At 37.1% G+C, this 15,635-nt stretch overlaps 1 protein-coding gene across 1 annotated transcript in view; it reads right to left on the bottom strand.

The window, feature by feature from the left end:
- The window catches only part of TTC13 (tetratricopeptide repeat domain 13), a 259,316-nt gene that overhangs the window by 214,509 nt on the left and 29,172 nt on the right, over positions 1 to 15,635 (bottom strand). The window contains 2 exon segments of the mRNA XM_053711897.1: positions 504 to 579; positions 7,964 to 8,058. Coding sequence (XP_053567872.1) covers positions 504 to 579; positions 7,964 to 8,058 — 171 coding nt within the window.

Raw genomic sequence — 15,635 nt, 5'->3', positions numbered from 1 at the left:
GAGATGAGAGATAGAGAGATAGAGATGATAGATAGAGAGATAGAGATTATAGATAGAGAGATAGAGATGATAGATAGAGAGATAGAGATGATAGAGAGATAGATAGAGATGATAGATGGAGATGATAGATAGAGAGATGGAGATGATAGAGAGATAGGGATGATAGATAGAGAGATAGAGATGATAGATAGAGATGAGAATATATATATATATATATATATATATATATATATATATATATATATATATATATATATATATATATATATATATATATATATATATAAATAAATAAAACAAAAATGCTTGTATTCAAAACCGAAATGCATCCATGTCAATTCTAATTTTGGCTGGGATGTCCCTTTAAATAAACTCCAGCAGGTAAACTCACTGGGAACACATTAAAGTTGAGAACATTTTAGAGTACAACGTCCCTTTAAAACATTACACATAGCTTTAAGTGCTAAATCTTAAAAAACAATGAGTCTTATACAGGCACTCACCCAACTCCTCGTTTGTGTCGTCATCATCAGTGATAAATGGAAGCTTCTTCTGATCGGCCAGTGACTTAGCTTGACTCTAAAATGAAATAGAAATCAGCCATTGAAGAACATCCCATGGAACTAGACAACGGTCATTTGGTATAATTGTAATAGGGAAAACTAACTGGTGAATAATAAAAAGGCCAAGAGAGCTGCACCACTTAAAGGGACAAATGTAATTAAAGACATTTGTGTTGTGTTGCTATATAAAAAAACATATCAGCCAAGTCTAATCATTTTTAGAATAAATGAAAGGGACATGAAACCCTAAATGTGTCTTTAGTGATTCAGACAGAGCACACAAATTTAAAATAAAATTTATAATTCTATAATCCCATTTGCTCTCATGGTATTCTTTGATGAAGAGATACCTAGGTAGGTATCGTGCACATGTCTGGAACACAACATGGCAGGGAAAAAGAAAAAAAAAGGGTAGCCATCTAGTGCTCCTGCAAATATGTAATGTTCTTGCAAAATTGTGCTGCAGACACATGAACACTCCTGAGCTTACCTCCTTGCTTTACAATTTTAAACAGCTTTAAATGTATCTAATTTGCTTGGTTCGCTTGATATCCTTTGTTAAAAAGCATACCTAGGTAGGGTTAGGAACTGGGAGACAGCTGTTGATTGGTGGCTGCACATATATACCACTTATCTTTGGCTTACCAATGTGTTCAGCTAGCTCTCATTAGTGCACTGCTTCTCCTTCAATAAAGGATAGTCATAAGAATCATATTTTAAATGTCATGTGGTTTTACACAATGCTTCTAACTACTCTGTCAAAGCCGGATACAGCGTAAAATGTTAGGGACGCTAGGGTACTGGTACTTAGGAGCTCCTGTGTTTTAGATTGCCTTAGGCTACTTTCAGTTATGGATTCATTTAATTATTGGGTGGCGCGTTGAGCCGCACTAACTAATACATGGAGCCACTCTAAACAAGCACTTAATAACTCTAGCAGAATGTTGTGTATTATACTCTGAGCAATACCACACCTATACTATTTACAAAACTGATCACATGATACTATGATATACGCTATGCACGCAACAATATATTATAGATTGTATCTTTGCTGACTGTTAGTGCAGAGTAGCCGGTACTACACCAGTTAGTGCAGAGTAGTCGGTACTACACCTTTATTGGCAGCAGTATTAGTTCCTATTGTAGGTTAATAAGTTTACTCGTATATTCAGTGCTGCCAGAAGCCTTCAATACTATTAACATAAGAACATGTTACACTTACTCTTAAAAATGATATCTCACTTAATTTATGCTACGGGCGCATCTATACATTATAGTCAGTCTCTTTGCTGATATAGTAACACAGTATACCCGATACTATACCAGTCCAGGTTATTCTTTATTTATCCACAATATTATTGGTTCCTTTCTCAATATTAAGCTTATTCTCATATTGTAAGTACTTATGCTAAGGGCTAGATTTATTAAAGCCCTACGGCTGCAAGTTCTCACAAGAACTTGCTCGCCGTAATTTATCAAGCAGCGGTCACCAGACTGCCGCTTCCCTCACATCTTCGCCACCTCTAAGGTTGTGAAATTCAATCTCCTCGGCCTAGTCAGACCGAGGAGATTGACAGCTCCTGTCCGCGCTTGATTGGCTGTGCGCGGGCGGGATTGCACGCGAGCGCAAAATTGCGCTCAAGTGCAATGGCAAATACCTGCGGGTAATTCCGCCCCGCCACAGGCGAGCTGAGGCGTACAGGGGCGCGTATACGCGCCCCTGTCCGCCTCAGCTTTAATAAATCTAGCCCTTAATACTTAGTGCTGTCTTAAACTGGTATCACTACCTATAATAGGAACGTGTGCTGCTTCAGACTACACATCAGAGTCGACTGCAATACGTTTAACCAGTTATATAAGGTTATTGCTGTAAACTTATGAATTAGCTCCAGGTTCTTAATACAACAGGCTACTCACTCCACCATTAATATGTACTAAGTGTGTTTTTAAAGTGTGTATTTTCCCATTTTATATATATGATTTATTAAAAGCTAAGTTTTAGCTACTGCACCTCATCTTCAACAATGTCTATGTGAATTAAAAATGTAAATGCATTATTGTACATTTCAGTTTTGACCTTTCAATAGCTTTAATATTACTGATAAATAATTTTTATTTTGCTAATGCAAACCACTTACAAATTATGAATGTAGAAATTAGTCTATTTTCATGGTTTCACTATAAATCTCTACAGAAAGTGATTTGATTAGACAGTTTGTTTTTTTTACATATATCGAAGATGGACCAAATGGCTAACTGTCTGTGTCCATTTGTATAAAAATGGATAATGGTTATAGATGTGCCACAACTTGATTGCAATTTCTACTCCATTCACAGGGGTAGTGATCTGGCATCAAGTTAATTGTATATGAAATAGTCTGCTTTATTGTTGTAATAAAAAAGCACAAAAAGTAGCGACTAATACACAATACAAATAACTGCAATAAGTATTATTCATAATTTTAAAAGGATTTTACCTTTTATTTCGTTAACTTAATTTATGCAGTTTCCATTGCTTCCTGTCACAGTACATATCTAGCTTGATGTCATAAATCTTCAAGAGTAATTTGAGATGGTTTACTATTCAGATAATGCTAGAGACCGTAAGCCTGTTTTGTTACTGCTCAGAAGAGTCAGAATGCACCTAAAGATAAACATGTCCAAGACTAAACTCCTTCTAATCCCCCCTCAAGCTCTACGCCGACTTCTGACTTTTCTATCCCTGTCGACAGCATCACCATCTCCCCAAGGCCGCTGCCTCAGAGTTACACTTGACTCAAATCTATCCTTCGCCCCCCACATCCAATCGCTTTCTTCATCCTGCCGCAACTACCTACGCAATATTTCCAAGATTCGCACTTTTCTGAGCGCTAACGCCGCAAAGCAAATAATCCACTCCCTTGTTATTTCTCGGCTTGACTACTGCAATAACTTACTTACTGGCCTTCCTCTTTTCCGCCTCTCCCCCCTACAATCCATCGTAAATGCCTCTGCCAGGCTAATCCACCTTTCGCATCGCTCTGTATCTGCTGCACCTCTCTGAAAGTTCCTTCATTGGCTCCCCATTCAAAGCAGAATTACATTCAAAATTCTCACCCTTACATACAAAGCTCTCACCAACGCCGCTCCCCACTACCAATCCTCTCTAATCAACAAGTATACTCCAGCCCACCTACTAAGATCCACAAATGACCTGCTCCTTGCATCCTCGACTATCACTTCTTCCCATGCTAGACTGCAGGACTTCTGTCGAGCAGCACCTACCCTCTGGAACACTCTCCCTCGTCCTGTCAGGCTTTCCCCTAATCTTTCTTCTTTTAAAATGCTCCCTGAAGACTTTTTTGTTCAGAGAAGCCTACCACCCAACTCAGTAATACATTTTTTCAATTACCTAACATTTCCCTCATATAACTCTGCATTAACATCTTTCTCAATCTTGCAGTCCTCACCTCCTGTTTCTCAACCTCCTACCCTTCTAGATTGTAAGTTCCCACGGGAATAGGGCCCTCAATTCCTCCTGTATGTGTTTGTAAAATTTTATCTAGTCTTTTACAAGTTTTATATCAGTTTTATTTAAATGAATTGTTCCCATGGACATCGCTGCGGAATACGTTGGCACTTTATAAATAAAGTATAATAATAATGTAACTTAAGTCCCAAAAATGTCTCATCTCCCTGAAAGTCCTCATTTTGCAAGAAAACAAGTAAGTTGTTTGATGTTTTTACACAATCTGTTTCTTTTTATATTTATTTTGATTTAATACGTGGTTTTACTAATGGAGTACTGTTTCGTATGCCAATAAAAATAAACGTATAATGTTTTCCGTCATAATTATGGCCTCAAGTACATTACAACATTATACTCACGCAATCCACACGGGTAAATTAGGGTACTTGGCACCTGCTTATTAGTTTAATCCCCTTATGCAAGCTTTTTTTATACTGTATATACAAGTTCTAAAACCTACCTAAATTAAATCTCAAAAATGCAATATTTTATTTTTTTTTTTTTTTTTTTTTTTTTTTTTAAGTTCTTACTCAAAACAGGAATCTCCCTATTCATTCTTAAAGGGACAGTTCACCCAAAAAAATTCTCCCCTTTAAATTGTTCCCAATGATTCATTTTACCTGCTGGAGTGTTTAAAATTTTGTACAAGTAGCTCCTTTACCCCTATTTTGGCATTTCAAATAGCTGATTTAGTCTGTGGTATCCCAACCTATACTGAAAGTTTCTATACTGGAGTATATTCTACTGAGTAGCCTAAATAAACACAGCAAGCAGAAGAGATTACACTCTCAGTGCGGGGCATGATAGTTAAGTAATAAAATTATAATTTTCCATTGTTCTCTCTAAGTATTGAGCTTTAGTTTTCTAGACAAATATGAGATAAGGAAGCAAGTGTGTGTACATAAAGTGATACCATAATGAGATCTGATATTACCTGAAGCTCAACCCATTGTAATAGGCTGTGGTTTAAAAGCACAAAACCATCTACTTCATATACACAAATAAACCGAAAATGCAATTTCTCATAAATTTTATACTCTGCAGCTGGTCTAACAAGTCATTGAAAACACATTCATTTAAAAATAATTTTACAGTGTACTGTCCCTTTAAGAGCTTGTTTAACAGAAATTCGAAACTCCCCGACAATAACAATTTGAATCAAATTACACTTGCAGTGAAAAGTTTTGCTAAATAAAATTAAAAAAAAAAATAAAAAAAAAAAAAAATAGATTACACAATAGCTCCATATCAAATCAATGTGTTAGACTTTGAAAGCTTTTCTTTCAATCTAATTTATTCAGCAAAGTGTAAATTAATTTAAAGTGAAGGTCCATTTTGATTAATTAGTGCCCGTTTTTCAATAAACCTATTAAAAACAAGGGCACTTTAATTGATCAAAATTGACATTTCACCGTTTTCTTCAAAAACTTACCTTTTAATCCTGAATGCCGCTCCAGCGATTCCCCCGGCAGTCGGAAGCCTCTGCAGACGTCAGAAATGACGAATCAGGCTTCCTCCAATCACAGCTTCCCCCCCGGGGGAATCTTGGCCTGATGCAACGATGTGATTGGAGGAAGCCGGATCCGTCATTTTGGACCCGCGAAGACAGCTTGCGACGAGCAGAGGAAGTGTTGGAGCGGCTGCCAGGATTAAAAAGTAAGTTTTTGAAGAAAACAGTGAAATGTCAATTTTGATGAATTAAAGTGCCCTTGTTTTTAATAGGTTCATTAAAAACCAGGCACTGATTCATCAAAATGGAACTTCACTTTAACAAATAAAATTTAAAAAACATTTTTAAATAAGAGTTTAGTTGCGTAACTTCAAATGGATACTTAAAGTTCTAAAAATAGTATTGTTTTTATTAGCATTCTAGTTAAACATTCACTGAGAAGAAAGTTGCATAAATTATTCTATTCAGCAAAGACAGATTCTAACTTATGGCTTTGTAGCTGTATTATAGGAACCACACTGCATAAACAATTTAAAGTCAAGTGAAAACCCCACAGTTTTCTTTCACAACTCAGAAAAATCATACAATTTTAACACTTTAACTGTTGAGCTGTTTTATTGTTTTTAGATGCTGTTCAAATTTGAGCCCTACAGTAGGTCTTTTCTGTGAAAAACACAAATCATATAAAACATGTAAGAATTCTACTTCAAAATGTTCGATAAAAAATAAATTTTCATTAAAAAAAAAAAAAAAAAAAAGTAAAAAACTTTTTTTTCTTCTTCTAAACACTATTGTTAAAAGAAAAAGGGGCTTTCATATAAATAAGGGCTTTCATGTATAGTTGCACACAGGAGCTCCCATCAGCCTTTATTCAAATAAATGCACATTTATTCACACCAGGTGAACACTATTACCACGGTAATCACCTAGCTATTAAAACATATATAGGGGTTTTACTTTAAAGATGGGCTTCTAGGCCTTTTTGATGGCCTATAATAAGTGCCTAGAGACGGCATCATTACAAAAATACATATCAAAAGTTTAATAAACAAGTTTGCAAAACGTGATGTGCGTGCTTTAAGGAGGTTATTCTCATATAAATTAGGGTCTTTGGGTATATATAGCTTGGATGTGCACATAGGCGCTCCCATGACCTTGTACTCAAATAAATGCACATTTATTCACGCCAGGTGATCACTAATTCCAAAGTGATCACCTGGTGATTAAAAGAGGGGCTTGTGGGCTTTGTAAAAAGGGGTCATCTACAGGGGGGGGGGGCATTGTGTTTTAAAGGGACAGTCAAGTCCAAAAAAACTTTCATGATTCAGATAGGGCATGTAATTTTAAACAACTTTCCAATTTACTTTAATCACCAATTTTACTTTGTTCTCTTGGTATTCTTAGTTGAAAGCTAAACCTAGGAGGTTCATAGGCCAATTTCTTAGACCTTGAAGATTGCCTCTAATCTGAATGCATTTTGACCACTAGAGGGCATTAGTTCATGTGTTTCATATAGATAACATTGAGCTCATGCACGTGAAGTTACCTAGAAGTGAGCACTGATTGGCTAAAATACAAGTCTATCAAAATAACTGAAATAAGGGGGCTGTTTGCAGAGGCTTAGATACAAGGTAATTACAGAGGTAAAATGTTTATTATTATAACCGTGATGGTTATGCAAAACTGGGGAATGGGTAATAAAGGGATTATCTATCTTTTTAAACAACAAAAATACTGGTGTTGACTGTCCCTTTAACTTTACACGTCGAAGATACCTGTTTAAAAGGACAAAAGCCTTTCAAACTGAGTCTTGGGTGTAGCTAGGGCTTAAGATAGTGGAGATTGAGGGGTTTTAACCCTCCATCCAGCTCCCTAAACCTCCTTACTGTAGCGTGCACTTTTGGGTCTCTGGGGCTGGCCATGTGTGGTGGCAAGAATGTGGGGGTAAGTTTGTGGGGGGGAGTGATTTACTTCCAAAAGTGGTCCCCCCACATGGTCGTCATCCGCACTAGAGGGTTAAACAACTTTCCAAATTTACTTCTATTATCTAATTTGCTTTGTTGTTGAAAAGCATACCAAGGTAGATTCAGGAGTAGCAATGAACTACTGAGAGGAAGCTGTTGATTGGTGGCTGCACATATTTGCCTCTTGTCATTGGCTCACCTGTGTTCAGCTAGCTCCCAGTAGTGCATTGCTGCTTATTCAACAAAAATATACCAAGAGAATGAAGCAAATATGATAAGAAAAGTCAATTCGAAAGTTGTTTAAAAAAACTTTATGATCTATCCTCATGAATTAAAGATTTAGGGTTTCATATTCATTTAACCAAGATTTTTTATAACAGGATCCAAATACTTTACCTTTGTTTTTTGCCCCTGTGAAAATTTGGAATAGGCCTTTTTTTTAATCAAACAAAAAGAAGAAAAAACATAAACATACCAGGATTTTTTCTGTATTCAACGAGATAATGGATTCACAGGCAGGTGATCCTCTTGGCTCACAATTTAGCTCACGGAAAGTAAAAAATGACGAATCTGCAAAAAGACAGATATTTAGTACCAAGATTTTGTGTAAATTAGTGCTTCACTTTTTTGTGCTTGTAGCATTTTCATGCAATTACATTAAAGGGACACTGAACACAATTTTTTTCTTTCGCGATTTAGATAGGGCATACAATTTTAATCAACTTTCTTATTTACGCCTATTATCAATTTGTCTTTGTTCTCTTTGTATCTTCATTTGAAAAAGCAGGAATGTAAACTTATGAGCCAACACATTTTTGGTTCAGAACCTTGGATAGCGCTTGCCGATTGGTGGGTACATTTAGCCACCAATCAGCAAGCTGTACCCAGGTGCTGAACTAAAGATGGGCCAGCTCGTAAGCTTACATTCCTGCTTTTTTAAATAAAGATACCAAGAGAACGAAGTAATATTGATAACAGAAGTAAATAAGAAAGTTACTTAAAATTGCATGCTGTATCTGAATCATGAAATAAAAAAAATTGGGTTCAGTGTCCCTTTAAGGCCAACATACTTAAAACAAACACACATATACACTTAAGATGTAATTATAGAAATAATAGTTAGGCGTTAATATTATTTCCACATAGTCATATTAAAAGGGTGACAAGAGTTTCTGGTTACCTATTTGTTAAAAATTACTTGGGCAGCAGTTTTTCATAATCTTCCTACTGTAAGTACAGCTTTAAAGGGACAGTCTAGTCAAAATTAAACTTTCATGATTCAGATAGTGCATGCAATTTTAAACAACTTTCCAATTTACTTTTATCATCAAATTTGCTTTGTTCCCTTGGTGGTATTTTTGAAAAGCTAAACCTAGGTAGGCTCAAACTGATTTCTAAACCGTTGAAAACCGCCTCTTAGCTCAGAGTATTTTAAAAGTTGTTCACAGTTAGACAGTACTAGTTCATGTGTGTCATATAGAAACTATATATATATATATATATATATATATATATATATATATATATATATATATATATATATATAAATATATAAAAGAGTGTGAGACAAAACAAGCGCCCAGAGGCACACTTCGTGTAGTACGTTTAGATAAATAACTTATACTTTAACAGTTGGAAAAAATCCGCTCTCACCTGGTTCAACCTCAACTTATGAGGTATGTAATAAGCGCTTCTGTTTATATACTCAGGTCTCGTATCGTCCTCCTATAGATCCTCAGGTCTCCAGTTCCTCCTTGAAGTCTGCAGAGTGTTCCTGGAACTCTGCAGCCTATATTTAGAAGGGGACTAGGGCATAGGAGTACGGTAGTGTGTAATGTTTAAAATATACAACTACCAGGTGATAAAGATAAAAACAGGTGTTTATTTATATATATATACAAAAAGATAGTTTTTAACAGTGCAAGATAAAAGCCCCTACAGGTATTTCTTTGTAGGAGAAGAGAGAGAAATTCCACGTTTAGCAGAAAAACACTATAGAGCTGTAGTCATGCAGGTGTTACATCCAGCATGCAGTGCTAGAAACACAAGTGACTAAATCGCTCTGATAAATATATAAACAAGTATGGAGCACCAAAGGATATTCGCAGATCTGCTTATATGAGTAGATATTAAAGCAGTCCAATCCTTTATGCAGCTCCGTGTAGATGTATAGGCACAGCGTGCAATGTCAGCGTGTGGCGGGGGGCGGAGCCTAATGCGTTTCGTAACCAATGGGTTACTTCATCAGAGGTGTGGGCCGCCCCCCTACCTTGATCTATTTATACGCATTAGTGAGGCTAGTCTGCCTCCTGTGTGCCCCTCTAATGCCATTTTGAATGAGGGCAGACGAATTTGTGCTTATTTTGTATTTACAGAAAGTGTGCAATATTACTTAGACACGCAGTAATATCCCAAACATATAATCCATTGTGTACATGGTCTACATGTTCTGTCAGAAAATGCTAAAACATATATATTAGTCTCCTCACATGTTTAGATCCTATGTCAAATTCCTTCAGCTGCAAAGCATACCAGCTGGTGAATTTACATAAGACAACATAATCTTAGAAGCATAGTTACACGTGTAACTATGCTTCTAAGATTATGTTGTCTTATGTAAATTCACCAGCTGGTATGCTTTGCAGCTGAAGGAATTTGACATAGGATCTAAACATGTGAGGAGACTAATATATATGTTTTAGCATTTTCTGACAGAACATGTAGACCATGTACACAATGGATTATATGTTTGGGATATTACTGCGTGTCTAAGTAATATTGCACACTTTCTGTAAATACAAAATAAGCACAAATTCGTCTGCCCTCATTCAAAATGGCGATAGAGGGGCACACAGGAGGCAGACTAGCCTCACTAATGCGTATAAATAGATCAAGGTAGGGGGGCGGCCCACACCTCTGATGAAGTAACCCATTGGTTACGAAACGCGTTAGGCTCCGCCCCCCGCCACACGCTGAGCCTATACATCTACACGGAGCTGCATAAAGGATTGGACTGCTTTAATATCTACTCATATAAGCAGATCTGCGAATATCCTTTGGTGCTCCATACTTGTTTATATATTTATCAGAGCGATTTAGTCACTTGTGTTTCTAGCACTGCATGCTGGATGTAACACCTGCATGACTACAGCTCTATAGTGTTTTTCTGCTAAACGTGGAATTTCTCTCTCTTCTCCTACAAAGAAATACCTGTAGGGGCTTTTATCTTGCACTGTTAAAAACTATCTTTTTGTATATATATATAAATAAACACCTGTTTTTATCTTTATCACCTGGTAGTTGTATATTTTAAACATTACACACTACCGTACTCCTATGCCCTAGTCCCCTTCTAAATATAGGCTGCAGAGTTCCAGGAACACTCTGCAGACTTCAAGGAGGAACTGGAGACCTGAGGACCTATAGGAGGACGATACGAGACCTGAGTATATAAACAGAAGCGCTTATTACATACCTCATAAGTTGAGGTTGAACCAGGTGAGAGCGGATTTTTTCCAACTGTTAAAGTATAAGTTATTTATCTAAACGTACTACACGAAGTGTGCCTCTGGGCGCTTGTTTTGTCTCACACTCTTTTAGATCACTTAGAGGAACCTTGCCCTGCGGGGGATCTTTCTTCTTCTCTCAGACGAGCAGCCTACTCCTCCACAGCACACAGGAACTAGCATTGTGGATATTAATGAATAATATACATCCATAGACTTGCCATACTTGACTGAATGAGACTGTTTGATGCCTAACTAGCAAGGGTCTTGCATATACATATATTTTCCAGTAGTGGATGGGAAGATATATTAGGACCAGCAGCACACTCAAACTTCTAGCGCTGATCTCTTTTATTTCTATCACATATATATATATATATATATATATATATATATATATATATATATATATATATATATATATATATATATATATATATATATATATATATATATATATATATATACACACACACACACACATGCATACACACACACACACAGTGGATATAAAAAGTCTACACACCCCTGTTAAAATGTCAGTTTTCTGTGATGTAAAAAAATGAGACAAAGATAAATAATTTCAGAACTTTTTCCACCTTTAATGTGACCTATAAACTGTACAACTCAAATGAAAAACAAACTGAAATCTTTTAGGTAAAGGGAAATAAAAATAAAAAACTAAAATAATATGGTTGCATAAGTGTGAACACCCTTAAACTAATACTTTATTGAAGCACCTTTTGATTTTATTACAGCACTCAGTCTTTTTGGGTATGAGTTTTTCAGCATGGCACATCTTGACTTGGCAAGATTTGCCCACTCTTCTTTGCAAAGACACTCTAAATCTGTCAGAATGTGAGGGCATCTCCTGTGCACAGCCCTCTTCAGATCACCCCACAGATTTGAATTGTATTCAGGTCTGGGCTCTGGCTGGGCCATCCCAAAATTTTAATCTTCTTCTGGTGAATCCATTCCTTTGTTGATTTGGATGCATGCTTTGGGTCGTTGTCATGCTGAAAGATGAAGTTCCTCTTCATGTTCAGCTTTCTAGCAGAAGCCTGAAGGTTTTGTGCCAATATTGTCTGGTATTTGGAACTGTTCATTATTCCCTCTACCTTGACTAAGGCCCCAGTTCCAGCTGAAGAAAAACAGCCCCAAAGCATGATGCTGACACCACCATGCTTCACTGTGGGTATGGTGTTCTTTTGGTGATATGCAGTGTTGTTTTTGCGCCAAACATATCTTTTGGAATTATGGCCAAAAAGTTCAACTTTGGTTTCATCAGACCAGAACACCTTTTGCAACATGCTTTTGGGAAACTTCAGATGTGTTTTTGCAACATTTAGCCGGGCTTGGATGTTTTTTTTTGTAAGAAAAATCTTCGGTCTTGGCACTCTACTCCATAGCCCAGACATATGAAGAATACGGGCGATTGTTGTCACATGTACCACACAGGCAGTACTTGCCAGATATTCCTGCAGCTCCTTTAATGTTGCTATAGGCCTCTTGGCAGCCTCACAGACCAGTTTTCTTCTCGTCTTTTCATCAATTTTGGAGGGACATCCAGTTCTTGGTAATGTCACTGTTGCACCATATTTTCTTCACTTGATGATGACTGTCTTAACTGTGTTCCATGGTATATCTAATGCTTTGGAAATTCTTTTGTACCCTTCTCCTGACTGATACCTTTTAACAATGAGATCCCTCTAAAGCTTTAGAAGCTCTCTGCGGACCATAGCTTTTGCTGTAGGAGGAGACTAACAAAATGTCAGGAAAGACCTACTAGAACAGCTGAACTTTATTTGGGGTTAATCAAAGGCACTTTAAATGATGACAGATGTGTACTGACTCCTATTTAACATGATTTTGAATGTGATTGCTTAATTCTGAACACAGCTACATCCCCAGTTATAAAAGGGTGTTCACACTTAAGCAACCATATTTAATTTTTTTATTTTTATTTCCCTTTACCTAAAAGATTTCAGATTGTTTTTCAATTGAGTTGTACAGTTTATAGGTCACATTAAATGTGGAAAAAGTTGTGAAATGATTTATCTTTGTCTCATTTTTTTACATCACAGAAACCTGACATTTTAACAGGGGTGTGTAGACTTTTTATATCGTATGTATGTATGTATGTATGCATGTATATACATACTTACATATACACACAAATATATATATATATATATATATATATATATATATATATATATATATATATATATATATATATATATATATATATATATATAACATTGTGCTCACGTCCGTGGAGTTATTTAGGAGTCTGCGCCGATTGGCTAAACTGCATGTCTGTCAAAAGCACTGAGATAAGGGGCAGTCTGCAGAGGCTTAGATACAAAAAGATAAAATAAGAAAAACCTTGCATTGTTTGTGAATATGTACATAAAATGCAATAGTCACACAGCTAGGGGTTTTCCCTTACCTATCCAGTGAGTCACTAGCTCACATGCCTGCTGCCTCTGTACTGTTTATTGTGAAGAGCAGAGAAACTGCAGTTTTATCTGCAGAAATCTGAAGAGAAACTAAAGTGATGGTAAACCCAAGTGTATAACAAACTCTAGGATTTACCATCACTAAAAAGAAAGTTTCTCTCATCGTTTCGTAAAAAACGATGTTAAACTCACCTCATCTATAAGGAAAGTCAATCGCTAACTCAGCGCCTCCAGCCGCCCACAGCACAGCGCTTTCTTTAAATGAGGTGACGTTTCCACCTCTAGACCAATAGCCACATGTGTCAACTGACATCCTAGCACGGCTATTGGTTTAGAAACGATGAGAAACTAACGTCTATTTTTAGTGATGGTAAATCCTAGCGTTTGTTATACACTTGGATTTACTATCACTTAAAGGGACAGTCAACACCAGAATTTTTGTTGTTTTAAAAGATAGATAATTCCTTAATTACCCATTCCCCAGTTTTGCATAACCAACACAGTTATAATAATATACTTTTTACCTCTGTGATTATCTTGTATCTAAGCATCTTATGACAGCCCCCTGATCACATGACATTTTATTTATTATCTATTGACTTTCATTTTAGCTAATTAGTGCAGTGTCTGCCACAACCCACGGGCATGCTCACAATGTTATCTATAGGGTTTACCTGAACTAGCTCTCCCCTGCTGTGAAAAGCAAATACAAAGCATGTGATTAGAGGCGGCCTTCAAGGGCTTAGAAATTATCATATGAGCCTTCCTAGGTCTAGCTTTCAACTAAGAATACCAAAAGAACAAAGCAAAATTGATGATAAAAGTAAATTGGAAATTTGTTTAAAATTGCATGCCCTATTTGAAACATGAAAGTTTTGTTTGGACTTGACTGTCCCTTTAAGGCACAAACTAAGCAGGATAAAATGGCACAGCCATGCCTGTCCAGTAATACAGCTTACCTTCCCCTGCACCGGTGGTTACCCCAGTAATAACTGAGCCCATATAGACACGGGAGCTAAAAATCTAACTTCTCACACACTTCTCTGAGAAGCCATCTCCAGACTCCATCAGGATCATATTTCACTCCAGTCAGAGTAAAGTCCACCTCCATGTTTTGTATATATGTGCAGGGAAGTTTACAAATGTGACACACCCTTGTTTACATCTCAGTGTCCCTGATTGTAAGCTTGCCTGCATAGCTTTAGGTTAGGGACCCAGGTAAGAAGACACCTTGATGTTTCACCTGGGCCTATCTGCTGGGTGGGAGTTCAAATCTTTATATTCCAGTACTGCATTCCCTTTATGTGCATTTAGCTTTGTGGCCCTCTTGGTGTGAGATACCAAGCCTCCAGGTATTTCTATAAGCATATGTATGTGAACGTGAATTTCTAGACAGTATATGTGCTTGTGAGCTTGAGCGTGTTTAACCCATTAACGACCAGCGCTGTACCCTGTACCTGGGCCTCTCTCTGCCTCGATCTCACTAAAAGTAGCAAGATTGCGCTATTTCTGCATGCCCCACAAGTGGAGCAGTGCAGAAATAGACCAGTAGAATTACTGACGGTCGATCGTTGGTGGCATGGAAGGGCTAGGTGAGAGGCGGGTGGGTGGCCCATCGCTGGAGGGGGGCGGGAGAAGGTGGGACCGCTACGCTACAGAAAAAAAATACTCTGAGAGCGGAAGGGAGGGGGAAGGAGGGAGGAGGTAGATGGGGACCCTATGTGGAGGGAACGTTTAGTGGGTACGGAAAGCATCATGGATGGGGAGGGGGGAGGGAGTTGGGCAGTTACACTACTTTTTTTTTTATTGAAATAAATTTAAAATAGAAAACTGGGTACTGGCAGACAGCTGCCAGTACCTAAGTTGGAGGGAACTGGTTAGAAAGGTGAGGGTTAAACAGCTTTTTGGGAGAGATCAGGGAGGTGATTTAAAATAAATATTTGTTTATAATGAGATCCAAACACACAAAATACATTTCAGCATGACAGTACCTTTATTTCCACATTTATTCTCTATATTGACTGGAACCTTAAAATTACTGACCTTGTCGGCTGTGTGGCATCCCTAGTTGTCAATGTTGTTCCTCCAAGAGAATCTTGAAGTAATTTTATTTGAATATATCTAATCCTGCCCCTTTAGGGGAGATAATAAAAAAATTCCAACATCTCTGCATTGATTG

This window comes from Bombina bombina, chromosome 4 (genome assembly GCF_027579735.1).
Source record: "Bombina bombina isolate aBomBom1 chromosome 4, aBomBom1.pri, whole genome shotgun sequence".
NCBI classification, from domain to species: domain Eukaryota; kingdom Metazoa; phylum Chordata; class Amphibia; order Anura; family Bombinatoridae; genus Bombina; species Bombina bombina.
Note: the sequence above shows the minus strand (reverse complement) of the source record. Positions and strands in the feature narration are given on the sequence as shown.